Source organism: Poecilia mexicana, unplaced genomic scaffold, assembly GCF_051168715.1.
Source record: "Poecilia mexicana isolate PSO_F unplaced genomic scaffold, ASM5116871v1 scaffold_9, whole genome shotgun sequence".
NCBI classification, from domain to species: Eukaryota; Metazoa; Chordata; class Actinopteri; order Cyprinodontiformes; family Poeciliidae; genus Poecilia; species Poecilia mexicana.
This window is the reverse complement of record NW_028263378.1, coordinates 16,301,012-16,328,302: the sequence shown is the minus strand read 5'-3', so window position 1 is coordinate 16,328,302 and position 27,291 is coordinate 16,301,012. Positions and strand designations below refer to the sequence as shown.

General features: G+C 39.2%; 1 protein-coding gene across 5 annotated transcripts in view; it reads left to right on the top strand.

Annotated features, from left to right (window-relative positions):
• Positions 1–27,291, top strand: part of ap1b1 (adaptor related protein complex 1 subunit beta 1) — a 30,308-nt gene continuing 3,017 nt past the window's right edge. Inside the window, exons 1-22 of one of the 5 annotated variants that reach the window (XM_088008868.1) lie at positions 1–108; positions 1,913–1,973; positions 4,609–4,714; positions 4,794–4,929; positions 5,517–5,762; positions 5,846–6,036; positions 6,163–6,384; positions 6,480–6,600; positions 6,936–7,031; positions 7,400–7,515; positions 9,389–9,554; positions 10,256–10,354; positions 11,632–11,891; positions 12,604–12,811; positions 13,937–14,023; positions 15,030–15,059; positions 15,147–15,284; positions 15,361–15,506; positions 15,593–15,722; positions 18,761–18,845; positions 19,394–19,480; positions 20,044–20,198. In XM_088008868.1, the coding sequence (XP_087864994.1) occupies positions 1,937–1,973; positions 4,609–4,714; positions 4,794–4,929; positions 5,517–5,762; positions 5,846–6,036; positions 6,163–6,384; positions 6,480–6,600; positions 6,936–7,031; positions 7,400–7,515; positions 9,389–9,554; positions 10,256–10,354; positions 11,632–11,891; positions 12,604–12,811; positions 13,937–14,023; positions 15,030–15,059; positions 15,147–15,284; positions 15,361–15,506; positions 15,593–15,722; positions 18,761–18,845; positions 19,394–19,480; positions 20,044–20,198 (2,862 nt within the window). In that variant the 5' untranslated portion in view covers positions 1–108; positions 1,913–1,936. Of the gene's footprint in view, positions 109–136; positions 176–243; positions 386–1,912; positions 1,974–4,608; positions 4,715–4,793; positions 4,930–5,516; positions 5,763–5,845; positions 6,037–6,162; positions 6,385–6,479; positions 6,601–6,935; positions 7,032–7,399; positions 7,516–9,388; positions 9,555–10,255; positions 10,355–11,631; positions 11,892–12,603; positions 12,812–13,936; positions 14,024–15,029; positions 15,060–15,146; positions 15,285–15,360; positions 15,507–15,592; positions 15,723–18,760; positions 18,846–19,393; positions 19,481–20,043; positions 20,199–27,291 lie in introns of those variants that run through there. The other 4 variants (XM_088008869.1, XM_088008866.1, XM_088008870.1 and 1 more) reach the window with 4 other exon arrangements.

Below are 27,291 nucleotides of genomic sequence, written 5' to 3'. Positions count from 1 at the left end.
AATGAATAAAAGCTGACGTTGTTTGACAGTTGGTATTTTGTGTAAAGACGGAAGTAAAACAAGTGGGAGGAGACGAAGGCCATCACAGCTCCTACTACGCCTGAAACGGTAAGGTGTTTGTGGAGATTTTCTCTCTTAAATGGTTGTGTGGGGAGCTTCATTATAACTCCAGAAGGTACGGTAATTCGTGGGGTGAGGTTTGTATTAGGTTTACAGATTAAGAGCTTAACTATCCCGGGAAAGGCTTCCTTAAGCTTGGACTTAGAAGGTCATGTCAGAGCTGCTAGCCGACACTGACAGCAGGCTCTCCGCTAGCCTTTAGCATCAGTTTCATTCATCTACCCGAACTACCGCAAACATGCAGGAATGGGCCAGTCAGTTATGCGTGAGTAACTGGGTGAAGAGAATCTTTGATTTCTTACTCGTATAGCTGTATTTAGTTAACTTCATGTTGACATAAACTAAATATTTGGTGTTTGTTTCTGTATGCACTCGAGCTCACTGTGCTAACGTCACCGTAGCTTAATGCTAGTCAGTTAGCGAACATCTCTACTTCTATGTGGCTAAGTTACATTTGTTAAAGTTAGCTTGCATTGTACATTTGCGTTACTAATTTATGATTCAGCAAAAGCTTAAGGCGTCAATTTGGGGCAGTATATATATATATATATATATATATATATATATATATATATATATATATATAGTAATAATCTTTTAAACAGCAGCTAGCTACTTCGTCAGTCTTGTGAACAAGCGGTGCAATACGGAGCTAGCAACCTGTCAGATGTTGACAGCTACCTGCGAGACAAAACTAAGGGTTTTACATTTTCTGTCGTGAGTTGACGATAGTAAAGTTTTTTTTTAATGTTGTGTTAAAACGTGTAGGTACTCAATTGTAGGGATATGCAGTTGTATTTGTCAATAAACTAGTATCATAGCTTCAAGTATGTACAAATAAGACTTTAATACATATATTGAACTTGAGTTTTCCTGCCCTAGCTGATTCCTTGCTGTCCTGGAAGGAAATCTGTGGAAGGGTACAATACACCTGGTAGGATGGTCTCAAGATGATAACCAACTTAAAATTACATCAGCCTCAAAACATCTAGAAAGTGTGAACAATGCAAAATGTCTTAATTCACACATAAAAGAGCATTTATTAGGCTAACATCTCAGAGAACAAAGGCAATTTAAAAATTAATTTATCTGGTCAGCACATTCAAAACGAAAACTGATTACCATAAGATTGCAGGAGGTTAGACTGACATTGGAGCTTGCCCAAGATCACCTCTATAGGTCAATAATTATAGCTTCAACTTCATAGTGTGTTATCAGAATCAAAGTATGTTTGGACATGATATGAATAACAGCGACCAAGACGCTAAAGTGGTGGGAACATCATGATGGCATAAATGAAAGCGATCAGTGAGGGAAAATGTTGGTTAATCATAAGCGGTATTGTCATTGTGATAGTCAGCAATAATCATTGTCCTAATAGTTTTGATACTTGGACACTTTACTTGCAACAAAAAATAGAATATTAGATTGAATTCTGTATTGGAATATAAAGCGTTTTCCAGTATTTTTTGCTGATGGCAGCTTGATGAAGTGGAAATGTGGAAATGCTTATTCTCCATCCTGAACTCAGTCAGTGTTGGCTGAAGAAACTACTGTTGGCTCTGTTTGTGCTGATATTGACATTTTCTCTCTAAAGAAGATAATCAGGATCTGGTTTCTCAGCAAAATCTTTTGTTTTCTTTCCCAATCTGCCACTATCGATTCAGGAAAAGAGAGGAAATCCTTTTATTCTCCTTTGCTTGCACTTCTAGTGTTTCCTGCTGCTCTACTAAAGAGTTTCACTTGGGCGAAAGCCCTGCAGTTATTCTGTTTCATCCTTTGCTTTTTGCAGGAGAACAGACAGTTTGGATCCAAGATGACAGACTCCAAGTACTTCACTACTACCAAGAAAGGTCTGATAACTTTCTTTATGTTCATAAATAACTTCCTGTATTTAATTGCTGTATTTATATTGAGAAATGGCTCCTTTAGACAAATTATTATAGCCAAAAAACATTAACTTTGCTGCTTTTGAAAAGAAAGAACGCATATATTTTTATCAGCGTGCAAATATATCATGATAGATTGTGTTCTGCCTCTACATAAGTAAAGAAAATAAAATTATTTATGTGTTGGGATTAATAAAATATCCTGGTAAAGTTGCATATTGCAAACTAATGTCTGAATCTTTAGATTTACTAGAAATGTAACGGCGTGGATCTTTCTTTTTTTTAAGTTCTCGTCTAGTAATTCTGGTAGCATCTAGAAGGAGTTTACATTAAGCAGAAAACTCTAATTACCTAGCATTAAATTTAAGGCCATAATTGCCCTTTATTGACATGTTTATAGATTAACTTGCTTTGTGTAAAGAAACACATGATTGTAATCAGACTTTATCCTAACAAAATATTCCCAGGATGACTTCAAACCTCTCGCAGACTTGGTTTCTACTGACAAAATACAAAGTTTAATGAGAGTAATAGATGACATGCACATTCTCACAATAAACGACTTCCCACTCTTATTGTTGTGTGTGGTGCAAATAATATATGTCTACCTGTCCTGCTGTGTAAAAGCCAGGAATTATGAAGCTCTTAAATTTCCTATGTTATGAAAGATTGTTGCTCAGGCGCCAGTGGCTCAGGAGTTTGTCCCACCGCTCCATCCGTCTCAGTCAAAACACTTCACCCGCCTTACCTGCTGGTGGTGGTCAGAGGGCCTGGTGGCGCTGACTGAATGGCAGCCATGTTTAACCAGTAACTCATCACTTGGTTACAGAGAGCAAGAATAAAAAGTAGTGTTCAACTATTGGAAATATTACATTTGAATTAGGCCAGTTCAGAAGAGCCTAGGAACCTCTGAGGGATAAGTAACCAGAAAAAAACACAAACTCAGAATAATATTTTAAATATGTTGTATTAATTTAAACAGTTATATTCAAGAGATACAGAAAATAAAATGAGAAGTTTGTTTACCAAAGTAATAGTCTCTGGCCATCAGAATAGATTCTGTTTAACTCGCCGGCCATTAATGGACCAGTTTCACATCTTGGTCCAGACCAATTGAAAGGCAAAGGATCAATCCTTTGCCTTTCAATTTCTCTGGTTCTCCAGATCTTGGCCATACCAAAAAAATGAGTCCTGACCTGACCAGTTCAGCACACTCAGGATAGACAGAAAAACTGTCGCCAGCCCTCTGCTCAGCCGTTACACCCACCCACTCTCAACACTTTTATACTGCTTTAACATGATTTAACCCATTGATTTAAGCTTTTACCTTTTAGATTTTAAATACACATTTTAATCGCACACTATTGTGAAATGTATTTATTATTTTCACACTTCCATCAGTTTTTATGACAGATTTTCTAATGTTCTATCAGACTGCCCCCGTGGTAGCTGTGGTTAAAATGTAGCTTATCACCATCAGCATGTGAACGACTGTCAGACTGCCCTGTGGTAGCTGTGGTTAAAATGTAGCTTATCACCATCAGCATGTGAACGACTGTAACGTAAAGCACATCAGAGTTCTCAGACCTGATAACGTTCTACACGGGTACAGGGCACTTACCGTTTTCATAGTTTTCAACGCTCTGCAAGCACTTTGAGCATGTTGTTCAGCAGCACAGCACTTCTTTGTATATTTATAAGATTATTCAATGACAAATGAACCACATCAAATACAGAGACTCACAATAAATCCTACTTTCAGAATTGTTTTGTGTTGATTTAAATTTATGATAAACTAATAAGGATGTCAGTAAAAAGGGAACATCACTCCTTGTAATTTCCCCTTTTAAATCCTTTAAAAGAACCATCACATTAACAGAAAATATTTAAAATAAACACACGATCCTCTTGGGTTTTATTTAAAACAATAATTGACCTAGCGATCATGCTGCTCTGCAAAGAACTGATATTAACTGGTTAATTAGTTAAACTACAGCAGATAGCTGGTGGCCAGCATGCAGTCAGATAATTTGTAGTCATTGCTTCTTCCCTGCTGTACTTTTAAAACAGCATTTCTGGGTAAAGTGTTCATTCAATTTCCATATTGTGAGACTGTGCCTTTCACAATTAAAAATATTTCTCCCACCAAAAAAAACAAAGTCTTTTTTAAGCAAAAGAAAAGTAGTCTCTTTTTTCAGCCAGTCGACGTACAGCAAATGGCACCAGATCTGCTAATTATGGGCCTAGAGAAGTCCAGCTACTCCTGACACTTTTTGCAGCATCTCATTTAAAAGTGTGACTTTCAAACGTCACCACTTCAATAAGAGTGATAAGGAGCTCTCCTTCAGTTTCCACACCATGACTGTCGGTGCTTTATATGATCAAAAATATTTAGAAACTGCTGACTTTGTCTGTTCTGTGAATGAGGGAAATGTGTAGAAGTGTACTTTCAGCCAGCTGACTGCAACAAGCAAGGCAGTTTTTTGACAACTGTTTCTAACATTTTCCACAACATGATACTGCTAACTGACTGGTTCTGCTCACATTTAATGCATCATAGCACGCTAAAATGGAAACATTTTGGCCTTTGTTTGTTTAGGGGAGATTTTTGAGCTCAAGGCGGAGCTGAACAGTGACAAAAAAGAGAAGAAGAAGGAGGCTGTCAAAAAGGTCATTGCATCAATGACAGTGGGGAAGGATGTCAGGTGAGCAGCTAGAAATGACGTCGGAAACGAACAAAGTGTGTGATGGTACTGGTCTTCTAACAGGTGATTTCTCCTGCAGTGCTCTGTTTCCAGATGTGGTGAACTGCATGCAGACCGACAACCTGGAGCTGAAAAAGCTGGTCTACCTCTATCTTATGAACTATGCCAAAAGTCAACCAGACATGGCTATCATGGCTGTTAACACCTTTGTGAAGGTGAAGCTCAGCCTGTCATTACTGTTTATGATGGTGTTTGTATGCCGTCAGTTCCAGCAGTTAAATAATTTCAACTTGCAGTTTGTGTGTGTGTGTGTGTGTGTGTGTTTTTTTTTTAAAGTACTATTTACATGGAATCAGGAAATCAAAAGGGAGAGGTATAATTTTACAAGTTTGTCTCTTAGTAACATGATTGTACTGGTTTTTACAGTAGCAAATTACTTTAGTGCAGCACATAATTGCTGTGTGGGTAGTATTGTCTGTAATTTAAACCTGTTTATACGCATTTCATGAGAAAAACTCATCACTGCTCCTTGAAGTTCTTTGTCCCCTTGGGTATTTTTTTTCACTCGTCTGATGGCAGCTTAAGCTCCAAAGATCAGTTTCTGTGTTGCCACCTAGAGCTTTTCATTAAGCATTTTACTTTTTCATCCTGTCTTCTAATTTAAGAAGACTGCACCCCATAGTTTGTTTGACTATTCTAATTTAAACAAAAATTAAAAAGGAATTTGATTATGTCTGATTAAAAGGCTAAAGGAATGCATGTTTTCTGGAAACCTCTCATTTATCAATCACCCACCCACCAGGACTGTGAAGACCCCAACCCTCTCATCCGAGCCCTCGCCGTTCGAACCATGGGCTGTATTCGTGTGGACAAGATCACCGAGTACCTCTGTGAGCCTCTGAGAAAATGTCTGAAGGACGAAGACCCCTATGTGAGGAAGACGGCTGCAGTGTGTGTTGCAAAGCTGCACGATATCAACGCCCAGTTAGTGGAGGACCAGGGCTTCTTGGACACTCTCAAGGATCTGATTTCGGACTCCAATCCCATGGTGCGGCTCTTTCTGATGGCGTGACTGAATTCGTGCAAGTCTTGCAGATGATGCAACCCTTGATCCCTTGTCTTTCTCTTTAGGTCGTCGCAAATGCCGTGGCGGCTCTGTCTGAAATTGCAGAGTCACATCCCAACAGCAATCTTCTGGACCTGAACCCTCAGACCATAAACAAGTTGCTGACAGCTCTTAATGAATGCACAGAGTGGGGCCAGATATTTATTCTTGACTGTCTAGCCAATTACACACCTCGGGATGATCGAGAGTCCCAAAGGTAAGATTATTATTTTGGTAGCGACTCCCACCTACATATTTCCTCTTCCTGCACGTCTCTAAATGTCTCTGAACAACTTCGTTTTCATTTCTTTGTTTCCCTCCTATTATCGTTATCATCTGCCAGCATCTGTGAGCGAGTCACCCCGAGGCTTTCTCATGCCAACTCGGCGGTGGTGTTGTCAGCAGTTAAAGTTTTAATGAAGTTCATGGAAATGCTCCCTAAAGACCTGGACTATTATGGCACTCTGCTGAAGAAGCTCGCCCCCCCTCTGGTCACGCTGCTCTCTGCTGAGCCTGAGCTGCAGTATGTTGCACTCAGAAACATCAACCTCATTGTGCAGAGAAGGTACGTCGACAGAAAAGCAGTTTTTTGCACTCAAGCTTAATAATGTTTTTTTTTTTGGTGGTGGTGGTAAAATTTTGTTCAATATGTACTTTTAGACCGGAAATCCTGAAACATGAAATGAAGGTTTTCTTTGTCAAGTACAATGACCCAATCTATGTCAAACTGGAGAAGCTGGACATAATGATTCGCCTTGCATCTCAGGCCAACATTGCCCAGGTAACCGTCAACCTATCCAAGATGTATATATTCATCTTGATGAATGAAAATATCAACAAAAGTTGATTTTTGTCAGTAATTCAGTTTGAAAAGTGAAACTTGTACGTATGATGAATGGTTACACAGTTTGATTTATTTCAAATGAATTTGGGGCTTTCCTTAACTTTAAGTCAAAACCATAGAATGAACAGAAATAATCTGAGTTGTAGCTTTTCAACTGGAATTGCTGAAATAAATGAGCTTTATGATAATATTTAGGTTCATTGAGGTCTTAATCTAAGGATGCAAATGAAAAGTAAAGATCCTGTTTGTGTGGTGCCTGTTTTTTACTCTAGGTGCTGGCTGAGCTAAAGGAGTACGCAACTGAGGTGGATGTGGACTTTGTGCGTAAAGCGGTCAGGGCCATTGGCCGCTGTGCCATCAAAGTGGAGGTTAGTGGAAATCACAGAGCACCGTCGCCAGGTTTTTTTTGTCAAATACTCTTCAGCGATCCTTCATATTGTTGCACTTACAACAAAATTCACATTCAAATAAAATTCAAATGACCACTTGTAAGTCACAGCTTTATGCACAAGGTGGCCCTGTTACTGAAAACACTATGATTTTAGTTCATTGTGCTTTTTATTTCAGACGTGTAAAAATATTCTCATCTGCATAATGTTTTCCTCAGTCCAGGAAAACACAAATACTCAAATCATTGTTTTATAAATGAGCTCTGTTTATATTTTCTAAATGTTTGAAAACTGTTATTTTTAACGTCTCTTGGGCTTTTTTTTTTTTTTCCTTTTCCCACTATTAGCAATCAGCAGAGCGCTGCGTCAGCACACTGCTGGATCTCATACAGACCAAGGTCAATTATGTGGTGCAGGAGGCCATAGTTGTCATCAAGGACATCTTCCGCAAATACCCCAACAAGTATGTTTTGTCCAACACACCAGTCTTAACATTTACCTTTTCTCCAGAAATTTCTAGAAAATATGTAATTTCACTATTTTATGTAGTTTTATTTAGTAAATGATTCCCACAAAGCTGCTGATTTGCGTAAAAATGTGGAGGATATTTACCGGTAAACATGACAACAGTGCTTGTAGCTATTTCAATAAAGTTACTCTTTACAGAGTGCTATTGATGGTTTAAACTATTGAATGTTATATTTTCTGCATTGCTGGAATTAATAAAGACTTCATAATGTTACTTTGCACAGACAGTCATTACTTTGCTTTGTCTGGTTTGTATACAAGCGGATAAAATGCCTATTCCATTAATCACTGAGCTGAAAATACAAAAATCTTAATATGACGTTTTCATGGTTAAAAGTGCTTAAATTGTGATTGCAATTTTTGTAAATGGATTTCTAATTTTGGGATTTTTATTGAAAAAAAAAACATTTTTTTGAAGATAGCTGACAGTTTTGTCATCTTATCGGACAACTAACTGAAGTTGACAATAATTATGCTAACTTTTATAATTAGATATTTGGCAAAAATAATATTGATTTCGTATCAGTTTCTTTCAAACTTATTTCTATTCTACCCAGAGCTAAGAAGATGCCATGGTGTGTGTGTGAAAGGGGGCAGCTGCTAGAAAACTTAGCATGTTTAACTGTAATCAGTATCTCTGCCTATTGCTAATGTTTATCTGCTATCCTAAATCTGAGATTTCCACAAAAAGCTGTCAACGTGTCAAAATTCAGATACAAGAAAACAACTTTTCTGGACTGTATTTAGCTTTTATTTTAGCTGTTAAAGCCTTTTTAACACGTCACTGATATTGAACATTTCTTGCCCTCATTAACAGCTTCCACACAGAAGAGTGTTGTGCTTCACACACCAGGCTTTAGCAATTAGGGGAAATGACAGATTGGAGCTAGTGGTTTTTGTCAGGTTCAAGCTAAAAATCACTCCAATTCAGAATCTGTTTGTTTGTTTTTCTCTCTTTTTTTCCATTCTTAAAAATAAAATACAAAATTTAACATTAATGGTTATTTTCATGTGATTAAAGGGAAACATTTTTGGATATACATCTTGTTTTATAAATGTTTGCCTGATAAGCGTTGGAAAGAGATTTTAAGGAAGGATTTAGGGGCCTCCTTAGATTCTCTTTGACAACTTGCTGTGATTCCACATGGTTAAAGGTCAGGCTAATTTGGCGGCAGGGTGACTTCTGCTGTGGACGGGATTCATGTGGTAGACAGGAAGCTCGCCCACTCAGCAGTACATCATCGCCCTGGAGTCGTGAGCCTTGAAGGGAGCAGCTTTGCAAAGCCTACCAGCTCGGCATGGTTCACGCTTTGAGCCAAATGAGTCACCAGCTAGTCAAAGTTTGCTCTTTCCCATTAATTAAACATTTGTGCCTCAGCATAGCTTGTAGTAAAACCATTATGCAAATGGGAGTATTAATTGCTGCAAATGTTATGCAGATCAGAAGAACCTGAAGCACTTCAGAGGGAATTATGGTTGCACATTTTGAATAAAAGGACTGAATCCGTTGCCTAAATGTGTGCAAAAATATATTTTCATTTGTCAGGCTTCTGGGAAAAAAAATGCCATGCTAAAGTGCTGTTTGATGTGAAATAGGTAATAAGGTGGGACCTTATTTCACTACTTTTGAGTGCCCTAACAACAACTCAACCTTTTAGTTTCCTACCTTTTAGTTTTGGCAAAACGTTACCAGGTTGAGTTTAAATTGGAGACATTTGCAATTTGTTTAGCGCTTTTTTTTTTCTTTTATCATTGCTGATTTATTATGTTTTATTGAAAGTAATGTTATTTGGTGTAACTCCCTGCAGGTATGAGAGCGTGATTGCCACTCTGTGTGAGAACCTTGATTCCTTGGATGAGCCGGAGGCGCGTGCTGCCATGATCTGGATTGTGGGAGAGTACGCTGAGCGCATCGACAACGCTGATGAGCTGCTCGAAAGCTTTTTGGAGGGCTTCCATGATGAAAGCACTCAGGTGTGTTTAGTAAGCTGCCGGGTTTGTTGTTATTTGAAAAATGAAAAACATCTGATTGTGCTTCAATGATTTCTAATCAGTGCTGGCAGAGAAGAGTGTTTATTTTCTGCATGAAAATTATTAATGTCGCTTTTTTTGCTGCTGTAAATATGGCAACACGTAGGAGGCATTGGTATAGATGAGCTTAAGAGATCAGGTTTTAATTTGGCAGTCGATCTTCACCAGGCAGCATTTAAATCAAAGGCGGACCCTGACTCTGGACACATTTAGTCAAAAAGCCTCTCTTTTCACGCTCTCGTGTGGTTCACTGTGGAATACGACGGTTGTGTGGTTTTTCAATTCTGAAATTATGAAAGATGCAGCTCATAGTGGGAGGTGTAGAGCTGTAGAAGGTTGTTCCATATGAATAAGTGAAGGATTGTCATGTTATTGCCTATAAAAGATTTTTGCTGGCTGGAGGGATTTTTTTATTTTATTTTTTTACCATGTTTCATAACATGAAGAAAAGATTCCCTTATTATATTAAATAGATTTAAAACCACAAAAACAAACTTAAAGACTGAAGCTTTGTATATTTGGTCTGTATATCGAGGTTTAGAAAACAGTTGTTTCTTTAAATCCACTGCGTTACAGATTTGGGGAATCTATTTTAAAACGTTTAAATGCGCAGCTGTAACTTGTGTTCACTGTGACCCTTTTAGGTGCAGCTACAACTACTGACTGCAATAGTCAAGCTGTTCCTGAAGAAACCCACAGAGACCCAGGAGCTGGTGCAGCAGGTCCTCAGCCTGGCCACACAGGTGAGAATAAAACCATAATAAATTATTATCTTCAACATTTTTCCATTTTGTACTTGAGTTGTTTCTACACATGGGCATCCCGTTTAACTTTGCATAATCATGTTTGGGATAGAATTTGAAAAGGAGTGAAAGTTACCTTTTTTGCTGCTAAAGTGATTTAAAGTGTTTGATAAATGTGACTCTAGCACTTCCAACGTCTCACTAGCAGGACTTTAAACTCTAGGAATGATGATGGAAAATATTGATGAAACTAAACTTTTTTAAAACCTTGGTATACCTTGATGCTCATAACTGGCTTATGCCTTTGCCCAGGTGCCTTTCAATCCTCTGTCTTCCTCTTTTTAATTTGGATAAAAGGATCGGTGATGCAAGAGAAGCAAACATGCTTTTGAACTCCCACTTTTTGACTCGGACTGATTCTGATCCTGATAAATTTATAAAGCCTTTAGCCTTCATCAGACTTTCTAAATTGTAAATTAAATGTGGATATTGGAAATAGTTGCCACTCTCCTTCACCTCTGAGTTGGTCCAGCAACATTTTCAAGCTAATCTAACTGTAAACTCTATAACTAGTAAGGTTATTATTTTAGTATATATCTGACACAGCATAGAAACAATCGTTTACAGTTGAGATGTTTTAACTGTTAATGTTGAGAGATTTTAGATCTAAGACCTGATCTTCCATTATTATGATTTCCAAGTGTTTTTAGGTACTCTTCTGTTCCATTAAAGTTGATCTGGTCTTGTATGTCAATGTAGCTGTATCTTAATAATTAGGAACCACATATATCTTTCTATCTTGAACCTACTATGAACAGAGACCGATTGCATCTACAGGCTGTATAAGTAGGAATTTATGTTGTCGATTGATTTCATAAGATAATTCACTTTTATATAGTGCATGTTTTAACATAGTAATGTATGTAATCCAACATGACAAAATTCAAGAAGAAGCTCACTGTATTACTTTTTTCTGGGTGGTGATGGTATTTTTAAATGTTTTCATAAAAAAAACCCAGCATTGCTTCATGAACACAAATTGTTTTTCTGTGAGACTTCTGCAGGTTAGCGCATAATCTACAGGATTTATCTTTATTAATCTCTTTTAGGAGAGGGATCCGTTACCTTTTTTTTGCTGTTGGCCACTACGTTGAGGCAAACTCAGTTTTAATACTGTTAATTCTCAGACCTTAGTCCCATATCAGGAACAGGGTCTAAACTATTTATTCTACATACTACATGGATATTTAGTGTCATTCCTCCACGTCTGTCTGTAGGACTCTGATAACCCAGACCTCAGGGACAGAGGCTACATCTATTGGCGTCTGCTCTCCACGGACCCTGTGGCTGCCAAGGAAGTGGTTCTGGCTGAGAAGCCTCTGATCTCCGAGGAGACGGATCTGATTGAGCCGACCTTGCTGGAGGAGCTAATCTGCCACATTGGGACTCTGGCTTCTGTCTACCACAAGCCTCCCAGTGCCTTTGTGGAGGGCAGCCGTGGGGTTCAGCACAAGAGACTCCCAGGCAGTGCTGGATCGTGAGTTACACTTTTTTTTTTTTTTTTTTTTTTTTTTTTTTACACCTTGGGTTAAAGAGGAAATACTTTTTTTGTGCTGAAGATGCTTTGCATGATAAATTTACAAACATTCACTGTGAGCATGAATGTCACCATTTTGAGGCTTTTATTGATGCATTAAATTAATATCTTGATTATGAAACTCACTTTACTGTGGAGATCGGCACTGGTTTCACATCAGGTTTCAGTCCTTTTCAGTTCCTGGATTGTTTCTGAACATCTTGACCAATTTCCTCTCCAGTTTTAGTCAGACTCGATTCACAATGAGCCTACATGACCATCTACCCTCCTTTTGACACGGCAATCTTGAAATCCATCCCCAAGGACACTGAATTTAATTCAACTACAGATTTGCGAACTGTTCTTAAAAGACTGGTTTCCAAACATGCACCAATCAGTTTAAATGAGGTCTACTATTTCTGACTTTAATAAAAAAAAAAAAGAGCTCATTTAATCAGAGTTTTGATGGTAGCTTATTTAAAAGTATTTGTTTATAATTCCACACTGAAAACGTAAAAGTTCAGATGTGTCCTCAAAGCCTCAAATAAAGTGGCATTCATCTCTGTGGTGAGTGCCTGTGCACCGTTTATTAGTAATGACACATTTTAATTAAGAAACCGCTGAGCTTGTTTAGTTCATCCTGTCATTTTGAACTTGTTTTGCCTCTTTCTAGTGGAGAGAGCGTTGAGAGCCCAGACACGGGCTCTGCAGCTGGAGTTTCTGACGCACCGCCTGCGGTCATACCGTCCCAGGGTGACCTCCTGGGCGACCTCCTCAATCTTGATCTGACACCCCCTGCCACCACTGGACCCCCACCCCCAGCCACTTCTGGCATGCAGCTGGGCGCCATGGATCTCCTTGGAGGGGGACTGGACAGCCTGGTACGTTTCAGAAGACCTGCTTGAGTCCGTCTGTCAGTTTTAGTTCATTTATAAGCTTAATGTCACTGGGTCTAAATTGTGGAACGTTTTCTTTTCTATTTTTTACATTTTGTTCTTTCTTTTCTTTTATTTTTTTTCTTATCTGTTCTTCTGTTCTTTGTTCAATGCTGCACCTGCAGATGGGGGATGAGTCTGAGCCGGTAACTACAGAGAAAGGGCACGATATTTATCAGTCATATAAAACCATTTTTTAAAACAATAAGTCTTAAAGAGCCCATTTCGTGCTTAGGGGGATCATTTCTTTTGGGACCTCAGTTAGATGTTGCGCTCTTTGTCCCTTTGTCTTTTAAAAGCTTCACTCTAAAGCCAGTCTGCTCATCAGCCAACCCAATAAAACCAGTGCTAAGGAATGCTGTTGATGTAGTAATGTTCTGAGCAGAGTTGTAATACTCGACAAGCTGTGTTCACTCAAGAAATGCTTACAAATGTTAAACTGTTTATATTTCTCTCTGCCTCGGAGAAAACAGTTTTCTTTAAATGTTTCTGCTTGTACTCTCCTGCAAATCTAAATAAGTGGAAGAAAGACATCAACACACCATTTTTAACAACACAGCTGTTGTTAAAAACAGAGGCTTAAATTTTTCATAAAGATCAGTAATAATTATCATTATACACTCTTGTCCCATCACTGAAATCTTTCCCAACTAAACTGGTGGAAACTGTGTAATGTAATTTAGTGGACTATTCAAACAGATTTTTATACCAGTCAAATAAAGTAGAGAAGCACTTTACTTTGAATTCTTCAGAGTTTATGGATGAATTCCAGCAAGGTTAAAGTTTTACGTTATGCTACATTTATTGAAACGGCTCAGAAGTGGAAAGTCAGTGCAGCTGTTTAATTAATGGAATTTTTACCTTGCAGGAAAAGTTAAAAAAAAAAAAAAAAAAAGCATAATATGGGCTCTTTAACCCCTGCTTACCTAGTTTCCACGCACCTGCCTTGATGTTTTCATTCATTCATCATCTCATATTGTTTTGACTTGTGCAGTTAGCTTGATGCTAAGTCCTGGAGGCCATCTCTCATCTCATTTTTTGGCTCTGCAATGTGTTTCGTCTTTCAATCAGCCGCCCATTCCTCTGCGGACGGACACTCCTCAGTCACCTCAGATCCCGCATCAGTCCCCGTCGCCCCCAGATTACAGCCCCACTGAGGTCGGTCCAGTGGACCATGCTGGGCCAGTAAAGGCCAGCAGCCTATATAGACCCTTACTGTTCCACTATTTCCTCTCCGTAGCATCCCCTGCAGTAATGGCTTCCTGTTTGCACTTGTTATTGCACTGTTGGTTGTCCCATTCACTGAAGGTGGGACTTTACTGAATCACAAATCATGAAGGTTTTGTCCAGTCTGTCTTCAGCCTTCACTTTGAGATGCATTTCAGTAAAACCTGTCGAATTTCACTTATTTGTCCCAAGTAGGGGTAAAGCACACACGTCCTTTGTCTCTATTATTTATTTTTTTACTGTGCCTTGCAAATGTATTTGTACCCTTGAACATTTTAATATTTTGTCACATAAAAATCACAGACTTAAATGCATCTTACTGAGAAATAATAAGTAAACACAAAGTAGTTCCTAATTGTGAAATGGAAGGAAATCTGTTCCTGGTCTTAATTTTATGTTTAAGTAATATCTGAAGATTCTGAATTTGTTTCTTCTTGCTGCTTTTTAATAAATTCCTGCTTAATGAAGTGCATGACTAATAGTTGCTCTGTAGAAAAATTTGCTCACCTCTCTGTTGCTCCTCCAGAGATGCCACAGATAATATTTACTAGTCAGGTGGCTTCTCGTTGCAATTGATTTCACTGGCTTTTATTTCGAGGTTTCAGAGCAAAAGTTGCTGAATATATATATATGCATGCCACTTTTTTAATAATTTATATTGGTAAAACAGATTGGAATCCATGTTTTTGTTCCACTTCACAATTATGATTACTTTGTGAATAGCTGCGACTACTTCACTTAAAATCCCAACAAACCAGAATATTTTTGCAGGGTTCAGTAATAGTTTAAACCCTATAGCTACCATTAATCACACAGACATTTTCTAGCTCCTTTCACTCCTCCCTCACCCTCTTCAATCCTTTTAGGGTGTTATCTAGTATTTTTTGTTCATTGTATAGTTTTTAACATTCCTTATGTGCCTACTCCTCATGCTCAGCTCGGAGGAGACCTTGGAGGAAGTTCGGCCGTAAGTCCTTTTTATTAAAGGTCTTTTGAGGTTTAATGGTCTCCTACGGGGTAAAACTGACGGTACCATATGTTTTATGACCCTTAGATGGGGGCTGGTTTCGGTGCTCCTCCAGCTGCGCCAGCAGCCTCATTCAGCGCTCCTGTTAGCGGCGGACTGGACGACCTGTTTGATCTTGGAGGTGGCGTCGGTATGCCCATAGGCACCTACAGCCCACCAAAAACAGTAAGTTCGTACTCTAGGATTGAAATTCACTGCTTGAAATTCATGAAGCCCTAACAATTCATCACTTTGTCCACAGGTTTGGCTCCCAGCCATGAAGGGGAAGGGGCTTGAAATATCTGGCACTTTTGCCCGCCGTGCCGGTGTCATCCAGATGGAGATGACTCTCACTAATAAAGCAATGAGTGTCATGACTGACTTTGCCATCCAGTTTAACAGGAACAGGTGGGATCGAGTTTTATCTTTTATTTGTTTACAGTTCTGTCACCAGTTGAATTTTGTGAAATTTCTTCCTCTTTGTTTGTCATTAGCTTTGGTCTCGCTCCAGCTGGTCCTCTCCAGGTTCTGACCCCCCTCAGCCCCAACCAGAGCATCGAAGTGACCCTTCCACTCAATACGGTTGGACCTGTTATGAAGATGGATCCGCTCAACAACCTGCAGGTAAAACCTACACTATGAGCAACATTTCTAAATGTTACCTGGCTGGGTTGGTTTTCATTCAGGCTCAGTGCTTTTCTGTCCATCACTAGCTGTGTTTCCATTACAAATGCGCACAAATCTTTGTCAATATTCTGCTAATGTCGAAAAAAAAAAACACAATTTTGCAATTGCAGTGTTTCCATCAAGTAAGAAATGAAATTAAAATCACATGTGAATATGCTTGTTCATGCAACAAGTTATTAAAGACAATAGCAGTGACAGTTGTGAACAGTTACTTGACATGTATATATTCATAACTCAGCCCTGATGCTGGCGCTCATCATCTATCAGCCATCAGAGGAAACATCGGCATCTTAGTCAGGTGTTGGAGCGACAAGCCCTTACACTTGGCAGCGGCTACGTATGCAGTGTTTTTGAGAAATTGTAGTGTGTGATTTCACAGAAGAGCTATGGATTCAACACATTTGAATGACAACTTTTTATGAAATGTGCAATGCTGTGAGAGCTCTGGTGGAGCCAGCTGCACATTGTCCCAAAAAACCCCCCAAAAACAAACCATCATTCTCCTACGACTTCCTGTCGTCGTCTTTGTGGTTTTCACCAGTAGTAACATCTGGCTGTTGATCACATGACTCACCAGCCAGTGTTATGCAAAAAAAGTTTTTCCATTGCAGTTTTGCAAAATACATTTATTTTAATATTGCTGAAAAACTTCCTCATCCTGGCGCAGAAATGTTTTTATCAGAATCACTGTGTCTTCATTATCAAATTTACTTTTGGAATTTCAAGCAATTTTCTGATTAATGGAAATGCAGCTAGTTCAGGCTCTTGATTGATCAGGTCGACATGATCAGGTATCGGTGCAAAACAGAGCCCCAATGCTGTTCAGCTCCGTTTGACTCGGCATCCTGAATGCATCCATTGAGACGCTGACCAAGTGTGTCGCATTGTTATTCTACCATGTTGTTAAAGTCCCATTTTGAGAATGAAACGGTTTAAACCCGTAACATTCACCAACGTTCCTGTGAAAGGTTGTAAATGGAGCGATGGTCAGGTTTTGGTCTCTGTGGCTCTTTTTGACTGGGCTGACTATTGCTGTTTGCACCTGGGAAGGGAAGATAAGACTGTCAAAGGGGAGAAGAGAAAGGTGGGGATGGTCATTAATGGTTTCACATGCCTCCTCCTTTTTCTTCTCGCCTCAACAGCTTTTCTAACATTTCTACTTTTCCTCCTCCATGAACAGTATTGATCTGGCCTATTTCCACTGTTTATAGCAGATTTTTCAGTTTTATTTTATAGGTTACACATGCAGATACCATCTGTATTCATGCCAACTTTTGTATTTTGCGTCTTCGTGGCATTTGTAGTGAAGTCCTCCTAGCATAGCAATGAAATCGTATAAACTGCACGATGGTCACACAGACCTGACCATCTTTAAAAATGCCTAAGTGGCAACACCAATGTAGCCTTTTCTAATAAAGCTCCATCTCAAAAACGTTGCGTTGTTTGTGCTCCTGCATCTTAGGAATAAGATGCTGCATTGAATTATTCATGACTCGCTCTTCTAGCAAAGCTGCAGCTCTTTATAAAGCTGGCTAATGACAGTATCATTGCCTACTACTTGTTTCTGCAGATGCTTCCTTTATTAGATCTTTGTTGATCTGTTTCCCTCTCTTATGCTCAAACCTTCAGGACCGTAAAGCTGACTGAGAAGCTAAGGCAAACAAATCCCTTACTAAATCTGTGGCTTGTCAGATAAAATCTTTGGAGTATTTATAAATGTTCTCATTTATCCTATTTTTATCCTTGCTTGCTCCTTATTTCTCCTTTTTGGATCTTTATTTTTAGCACTTTTGATGCATTTTCAGAATGCTATTTATAGATCAGAAACTTTTGCTTTCTTTAGATTATTAGTGTCATATTTCAAAATAACACGCTTCAAAGATGATTTAAAAAAAAAAATCAAGAAACCAACAGTAAAAATGTACGTATATGTCAAGGATTATAAAGTTAAATACTGTGTATGTCAAAACATTTAAAGAAGCAAAACAAAGAGGTAATCATTCTACACCGTTTCATGCTCAACACAGTTTAAAGCTAATTTGTAGAGCAGCTCATGTGAACTCTTGGTACAAAAGGTCAGGTTTCTTGAGGCTCATTCCTCCCACTTCCTCTAGATAAAACTCTAGGGGATTCAAAGCACTTTTCAGAGCCTTGTTTAGAGAAAAATAGAACCTGGAGCTAAATGAAGCTTTGACTCATGTGTCCAGAAGAACATTACTGCTTTTTAGATATTTATAAGGAGTGGAGCGATGCAGTTTCTTCCATTTGCTGTTTTTAGTGAGAGTTAAACTCATTTTATCACATATACAAATGATACAGAATCCTGCTAAAGCTGTTTTATCTGCTTCTACAAAGGTTGGACTGATTTATTTATTAAACCGTGTGGATTAGCAATGGGACATCATTGAGTACTGTGTGTTATTCAGCGGCTGGCTGAACAGAAAGAAGGATGGCAAATGGCCAGTTATGTCATTAGGTGTGTTTTTGATTTTTCTTTTCTTTTTGTTTGTTTTATTTTTGACGAACAGATTTGTGATCTGAAAGATTGACAACACTGAAAACAATCAAGTGCTGATTGGCTTTGAAATTATGATTATGAGACCAAGCCTGAAAAGACCATTCAGTCCAGAGATCATCTCGCACTTTAAGTTGGCACTTTTCAAAGCAGTTGTCACAAACACATTTGAAACATTACTTTTTTTTATTTGACAGGTTAAAAGCTGTTGTTGACTAAATAAAAGGTACCAACAGCCTGGTGATCCGAAATTGTATTTTTCAGAGATTCGTTTGTATTTGTGAAGTCTGTTTCTAAATGAATAACTCTTTGGACTGAATTCGGAGGACATTTGCCTGCTCCGACTTTTTGGACCACACTAAGAGAAGTGACGTCTCTCTGTGAAAAGCACTTGAAAAGTAATTATTCTGAGATGGCTTCTTGTTTCTCCTCTCATCCGAACTTAATCCCCTCCCTGCAGGTGGCTGTTAAGAACAACATTGACGTGTTTTACTTCAGCTGCCAGTACCCCATCAGCATGCTGTTTGTGGAAGACGGGAAGATGGGTGAGTGCTTCCTCGCTAAATAGCTTCGCACAAATGCCTCCGAGCCCTGCTGACGTCAGCCGGCGTACTATAAGCAGCCCTCGCTTGAAAGATTGATGCCTGTGCGACTCTTCCTGGACGTGTGCTGCGACTGCTTGTTTACTGTCCACCAGCCTAAAAGCCTGTCGCTTCACATGGCAGGGCAGATTATACAACAGGGCCATTTTGAGTCCTCTTTTTGTTTTTCTTTTGTTCTCGAGTTGCTGTTTGATTCATTTGGTGAAAATGTGTCGGCATTTGTCCCTGTGGAGCCGTCTGATGGGGCTAGCAGCATGTCTGCTGCCAGAGGCTGTGAGCTAATGCTCCACAGCCAAAGCCACAGCAGGACACCTTGTCTCCACAGTCGAAATGAACTGCTCACACACTGCTTGCTCCGGTTTTTTTCTTTTCTTGTCTTTGCTGCACTGTGGGAAAACTCATAGTGTAACACAAATGGTGCTGCTATTGACCCATATATTTCAGAAAGCTTTTCTGGAACTCACCCAATGATTGCATGTCTTTATTAACAGAGAGACAAGTTTTCCTCGCCACATGGAAAGACATTTCCAATGACAACGAGGCCCAGTTTCAGATCAAAGACTGCCATCTCAGCTCGGGTAAGACGGGGGTTTAATGAAGAGAAAAACGCATCACCGCACCGAAAAACACAGCCTCTTTTCACACTGAAATAGCCAGACGGAGACGCGTCTATCTCAAAACTAATCCCAGCTAATGAAGCAAATTGTATTTGATAAAGACTCATCAGCTGCGCACTCTATTTATGTGTCATAATTTAGTTTTACACGAGTGTGAGCAGCGCTGGACTGGAGAAGAATTCATAATAATGGCTTAATGGAGAGTTACTCCGATGGATTGAATTTCTTTTCCAGGAACAAAGAGAGAGGATTTCACGTCCTGCTGGGGTGCGTCAGGGAGGCTGAGGAGTTATTTCAGAATTAGAAACTACACAGGTGTTTCACAGAAAGCCCGGGGTGAAAATGTGCTAGGGTAGGTTAAGGGAACAAGAGATTCTGCAGGGTCCAGTGCATTTAATGACAGACGGTCTCAGTTCATGACAGAAGTCAGCGAGGGGTTTAGATTTAAATATCTGAGCCAAGATGAACTGTGCAGCACCGTTTTCAGCAGGGAGGTTGTGATCTCTTGTTGCGTTCTTTAACAGATGCAGCCTCCAACAAACTTCAGGGTAGCAACATCTTCACGATCGCTAAGCGCACCGTGGACGGCCAGGACATGCTGTACCAGTCCACCAAGCTCAGCAACGGCATCTGGGTTCTGGCTGAGCTCCGGGTGCAGACAGGAAACCCGACTTTCACAGTGAGTCTTGCACAACAAACTGTTTGGTCTAATCACTGCTCTGATTGTGCTGCTAATTACTGAAGAAGGAAACAGCTGGGAGGAGACAAGGTCACTGTCAGCAATTTAGTTTGAAAGACGATTAAAATATTGAGAAATATTTCACGATGAGAACAAGCAGACATGGGAGCCCTCATATAAATGAAAGACGAGGGACGGATGATTCCTTTGAGGAAAAAGGTTTTTTTTTTTTTTTTTTTTTCTCCCCACAAGCTTACTTTCAAAGCTTTCTATAACCGATTACATCCATGGATACAGTCAGTAAATTGCAGAAGTATTCACACCCCTTAAACCTTTTCATTCTTGTCAGATCAACAACAACCTTTAATATACCGTTGACGCATTTTACGTCATATATCTGCACATAGTTTTAATTTACTTAATTTCTGCCTAGGATTAATAGCTTTTTTGGTAACACTTTATTTGAAGGTGTGTGCATAAGACTGACATAAACATGACACAATAACCTGTCATGAACATTAAGGCGTCTTCTTGAATGTTTGTTGTCATTTGGTAAAATTTTCCTTTTGTAACTGAACAAAATTTTACATCATTTTGCAAATAAGATTTTGTGCATTAGTATTCAGCCCGCTTTTCTTTGATACCCCCAAATAAAACTGATTGTCCTCAGAAGTCGCATAATAGGCAGATAAAGTCCACTTGTGTTTCACATAATTGCAGTATGAATCCAGCTGTTCTCTGAAGTTTCATTAGAGAACAAGATTCACACTTAAATTTTTTTAAGAAAAGGATTCGTGTTCATAGAAGTAAACGTTTGATGGTCTTCATCCTACATTGTGCAGATTCTCTCTTTGATTGCATTTTACTTCCCCTGTTATCCTGCAATATCTGAAGGAAGGTGCAGGGTTGTAAGAATAACAGTTTTGTTTTTCTCAAAGAAAATGCTAATTTCTGACTGTAATCTCACAAAGATGTTGTATGACAACATATTATAGTCAATGAAGCCAAACAGGAAATTTTGGGCCATAATTCCAAAAGGCTTGGCACAGACGGTGACAGCATAGTCCCAGTATAAGTCGGCGTTGGTAGCATTACGCTTTGAGGTTTTTCTTTCTTTAAATGAAACTTTGCTTCGTGTCCAAATATGTTTCAATTTTTGTCCAAAACTTTTCTGCTAGAAATGTGAAGATGGGTTTCAGATTTCACAGAGAGTCCATGCATACATCTAAATCCACAAAAAATGACTTAAAGCTGCAGTATGTAACTTTTATAAGCACTATGTGTTTTTACACGTGTTAAATCTTCACCATGTTGTGACAGTATGGTACCGCTTCGTCAGAAACTACCAATTAGAGCCAAGAGGAAGATGTGTCAATAATGCTCTGGTACGTGCTGCTAAATGTGCTAATGGTGGAGAAACACCATTACAGGAAACTGTTTATCCACCGTCATCAGGGAAGGTGTGATCAGTGTGTTCCTCCTCCTGGCTCTGATTGGTCGTTTTTAACCGAGCTGTGTATTTTTGGAGATGGCTGTAGGACCACAGAGAGGAGACGGAGGATCTTTTTTTTTCTTCTTCTGCAGACTCTAATATTATACAACACAGTGGCAATTTAAACAAATAAGTAAACACATCTATATATATGTGTGTGTGTGTGTGTGTATGTATGTATGTATATATATATATATGTATATATTTAAAATAAAGGCTACATACCGCAGCTTTAATGAGAAAGTTGCAATGTTTTGAAGCTGATTCCTACCAAAGAAAACTGAATCAAAAGATGCTTCAGATCATGTTGATTTAACTCTGTGCATGCTTAAAGTGAGCAAGGTCATTCAGTTTAGTTTAAGAATCTTCTGTACTGAATAAAGTCGGAATGATTCAGTGATCAGACTGTCACCGCTCCATGACAAGGAGCGAGACTATTGACGTTCTGGGATCCGAGTGAACAAGCAGCCGTGACGGAGACGGATGCGCAGCGATGAGCAGCAAACTTCCTGAGTATTGTGTGGATGTATTGACGCGTTCCTGTCCGTTATGACGTTGCGCGTCTCTGCTTTGTCAGCGAGCCTGAGTCATGAGGTTGATGGATTGTGTTTGGCGTACAGATTCAGAGCGAGCGGTGACCTTGATGCGACTCACCTCCCTGCTCGTTCCTCCGTCAGCACTCGCCTCATGTTTAAGTTATGAGGCGGCGTCAACTGTCTTTTTGTTTACTCCTGTCTGGGCCAGTCAATTTATCAGTCATTAAATCCTCTGAATTTTCATTTGGTTCACTCTTCCCTCAGTTTAACAATCATTGCACAGACCAACCTGTTAAACAGAAATGTAATTCGAATAATAAGTATCCTGGGTGATTGAGGAATATTTGTTATCCTGGAAGAAACGTGTAGTTTATTTTTGTATTTCACAGCACATCCTGTTATTATTAAACTTTAACGATCCAGGAAGCTCGCTCTTATCCTGCAGTATTTTCTCTTCCTTTCTTTATTCTGTTCTTCTTCATTTTAAAGTCCAAAGTATTCCTCAGTGTCGCTCGAAGCTCACTGGTTCAGTGCCATTCAGAATTATTTAAAGCAACATGGGACCTTAAAATTTAACTTAACATTTTCCCTTGTCACATTTCTTTTCTTTTATTTAACTGATTCATTTTTTTTTTTGTAAAAGCCTCCTGAATATAATTTTAGTCCTAAAACGTCTTTTCTTCTTGTTTAACCTGCAATTTGTTTCATCCTTCTCATCATCATCTCCGACTTGTTTGCCTCTTCTTGTTGAAGATGATGCATCCCCACAGCATGATGCTGCCACCAACATATATCACAGTGGGGATGGTAGGGTCAGACTGATGTACAATGCTAGTTCTTGTAACGTATGACATTTTGCATGTCATCTCAGAAATTTCTGTCTTGGCCTCTTCTGACTAGAAAAGCTTCTTTCTCATGTCTGTTTTCTATTTTCTTGCTCGTCCTTCATCGAGGTCAAACTAATAGTTGCCCTGTCAGCAGTTTTCTCCCACCTGAGCTGCAGCTCTCTGCAACTCCTCCAGGGTTACCGTGATCGTTTTGATCCCTTCTCTCCTTTCATGAGCCCTCCGTTTAGATTTCCCACCATAACTGTTCTCATTTTCAAATGACTGATTCAAGATCAAGAGATCCTCAGAGCTTTGGGATATTGTTTTTTGATCTAACGCTGCATCAATGGCATTTGTTCACAGATTTTTCTTTTCTCTAACAAACCTGTTAAATACAGGTCAGCTGTACTGATTATATTGTAACATGAGAAAATGTAAAAAAAAAAAAAAAAAACAAGGTCTTGAGGAGCAAATGGTTTTGCACCGCACAGTAGGCTACAAACTGTGCAGTGAACGTAGGCGCAGAGTTTATATTGCTGCATGCACATAATGTACAGTGACGCTGTGAGCTGCTGCAGGGTCCCAGCGCTCTCTTGGCACAGAACATTAAAGCCAAGCTGCCAAAGCCTTTTGTCGAACGCTATTTTTAGACCTGAAGGAGTAAAGCCCTGCCACTGCATTTTTCACTGGGTTTTATGGTGTTTCAGAAAACAAACAAAAAAAAAAGGGATTAAGAATCATTTTCTTAAGAGGAAACATACACTTCTGGTTCCTGTTTTTTTTTTTTTTCTTCTTCTTCTTCTTTCTCCTGCTCTGCACCCAGTGTTGTTTTGAACCATAATCATAGCTTGGCCTATTTTTCCTCATAATCTAAACTTGATTGACTTCAGCTCTCCCACGATACCTTTCTATTTATATGAACTATTAAAGCTTTGTCCCAGTTCCACTCCCCAGTCTGCTTCTTGCTAACTCTTTGGAAAATGTGTTTAATTATTTAGGAAGCTAAATAATTAAAAATCACAATTTTGAATTCAGATTTTTGTTTTGTTTTTGTTTGTTTTTTTTACAAAAACAAAACAAAGATTTTACAAAAGAGAGTTGCTCGCTTTAGAAATTGGGTAAACTAAAATCTTTATGGGTTAACAGAAATGTAACAATTTATTAGTAATATGAAGAAGCGGAGCTCCAAACCTGCATTGCTGAAGACTCGTCACCTATTTAGTTGATATGACGTTGTATTCGTTGGAGCCACGTCTCTAACAATCCCACTTTTCCACACATTCACACCTTCCTCTGCTGAAAACAGCTGCCTGCTGCAGGCGAAAACAACTCTACGAAGGTGATGGGAGGAAAGGAAAAAGTGAGAGAAGTTTTCGAGCAGACAGAAAACACGGCAGAGTGGCTTTTATTCCTGTACGAAACATCAGCTGCAGCTCCTGTCGACTTCCTTTAACGACCTCATTTCCCATCTCTGAACTTATGTACACTGTATATCTGGGAGCTTTGGGATGCTGCTCATCTTCTTGACATGAAGCTGGGCTGTTCTCATCTGCCATCTCCTGTCCCCATGGCAACAATGTGACCAGTGATGTTGGCTGATTTATTTTGTTTTATTTCCCTCTTCTCTGCCCACCTCTACAGCGTGTTCTTACTGTTGTCAGTAAACTCAGAAATAGAAACTCCATGAATACACAAGGCTTCGGTTTGCCTACAAATCCATTTCTGTTCAGCATATGAATATTGTACATCGGGATTCTCAGGCTGTGAGCTTTATTGTTTGGGTTTTTTTTAATCAAAGGCCAAAAATTTTACTTTCTCAATATTAACAGCTCAGAAGTTTACATACGCTCATAATTGGGGTGAATGTTGTTTTACTTTGGAGCTTTTTGGGTGATTTTTTATTTTTATTTTTTAAGATTAACTGGTGACAAAATTAGCAACGTCATTGTTTTCTTTTTATTGCAGTTTCAGAGTAATCCACTCTTCATGGCAGATGTGTACAAGTAAATTTTATTTGATTAGTTTGTTGGTGGGTTTTTGCTTTTTAGGTCAAATTTGAGGTAATTCTTGTGTTGGAACATCAATTCCTCATCATCAACAGGAAGCTGCTGTTATGTGGATATATCCTGTAGCTTCATGCTACCATCTCCGCTCTTCAGAGTAGGAATATTTGGGTTTTTGTTAGGTTTGGAAGCCCCACATTGACTCAGACATATTCCTTGTCTTCAGAAAGCTCAGTCTTTGCACCAACAGACCAGAAAACTTTTCTCCAGAGAGAATTGAGCTTTTCTCTGCAGGCAAACATGAAGGACTTGATCTTGATCGATCTCAACATCTGCAGTTCGGTGGTTGCTGAACCGCAGATGTTCAGCAATCACTGCAAGTTGCTGAACATCTGAGCTCATTTCTCTTCATGTAAAGACGGCAGTTTGGAGAATAACGGATGGGAAAAAAAAAAAAAAAAAAACATTAGCAGCGTTTTTGGTATCAAAATAATCAGATGAGGGAATAACTAGGATAGCAGCTCAGTAACAACCTGATAATCGGTCTGTTTCTGTGACGCATCTCTTCACCTTGGCTTTGTTTATCCCGATTAAATCTTTTAATTGTTGATTTGTCTCCCTCCAAGGAATCACACTGATTTAACTCATTTTTTATTTCTTATACAGATAAGCTGCAGACTTTAAGTTTCCATCCACCTGCTGCTGAAAACATTCTGTCAGCAGGCAGCCGATTGACTTTGGATTGTTTCCTTGCTGTTCGCTGCTGTCGTTAAATTATTTCTCATTGTGTCTGGTGTTCTTCTGCGTTGGCATCAATACCTGGTTTCACTTTATGTTTAATGCAGGCTTATTTCTGGACGCCTCTGTCGGGTTTCTCCTCACAAACTTCCCAGCCGGTTGTTTTCTTCTTTCTTTGCTCTGCATCATTTGCGTTGCTTTCCTTCCTCACTCTGACCTGTTGATTCTGCAGCAGAAGGTCTGTGTGCTGAGCTTTCAGAGTCAAACTCAGATATTTTAATTTATGCTATTTTATTAGATTCTTAAGGTTTGAACTAATATTCTTGCAGAAATATTTGTGCGAGAATTATTGGTTTCTTCTGGGATACAAATAAATCGGCTCAAACGAGTTTTATCTTTTATAAAATAAACAATTCATATTTTTTACGGTTTTATTCACTCTGTTACATATTGAAGACATTGAAACAAATGTTAAATGACTTGTTTTAATTGAATCACTTTTAGAGAAGTGAGTCATTCTTCCAGCATTGTAAGCTTCATTAAAGGTGATATTAACAGGTTTTTGTTGCAGTTCACAGAACTGATTTTCTTTACTTACTGGAAAACACAGTGTGCATATCACAGATTAATCTAGGACGGTACACAGAAACCTCTCCGGCTCGTGATGTTGCAGTTTGAGATTTAATTTTTCCCCGCTTGGCGCTTGCAGAATCAAAACACTTTGATAGTAAATGCTCGTATTTTTTTTCCAAGAGGGAAAATAAAACTGTGTAGGAAGAATCCATTAATATTTAACTCCCCGTTTTCCCCTCTTCTTCCTACTTGAGTTTGTAATTTCCTCGTCATTATGCTCCGAGGACGTGGCGCTGCTGTTATTTTAAAAACAAGCCGAGCTCCCGCCTGCTGCCGTTAGGAGTTGTGCGCGGCAGCCGCAGCTTCTGCACTTCCTGCCATTTTGCCGATGGCAGCACAGCTGTCTAAACGCCGCCACCGCCGGCAGCAGCAGCACTGTGTATTAGTGGAGAGCCGAGGGAGGCTTTGCTCCGCTGCGGCGTTATCGACAACCCTGCGTTTCCCGCTTTGCGGCTCTTCAACACATCATCCCGTTTCAGGTGAATACCTGATCAGTGTAATTAGGATAATGGAGTAAACATTATAGAGAATTAGGGGCGCTGATACGGGGACAGGCAACAGACAATTGATGGCTTATAACAAAATAAGTGAACACACCGGCTTGTAATTAGGATAATGGAGGATTACTCAATGTAATATGAATTCAGAAAGAAAAAAAAATCAGCATCAAATCCAGTGAAAAGCTTCAAATAAATATGAGAAAAAGAAAGCTTATTTCCTTTTCTGCTTGATAAGATGAAAGATCCAGCCGTCGCTGCAAGCAGCTGTTTCAAAATACGCCTCTTTACCTGAACGTGCCACTCTGGGGTTTGACTGGTACGCCTCGGGGTTGTAAAGCCACAATGTGACCCTGCCTCCTACGCA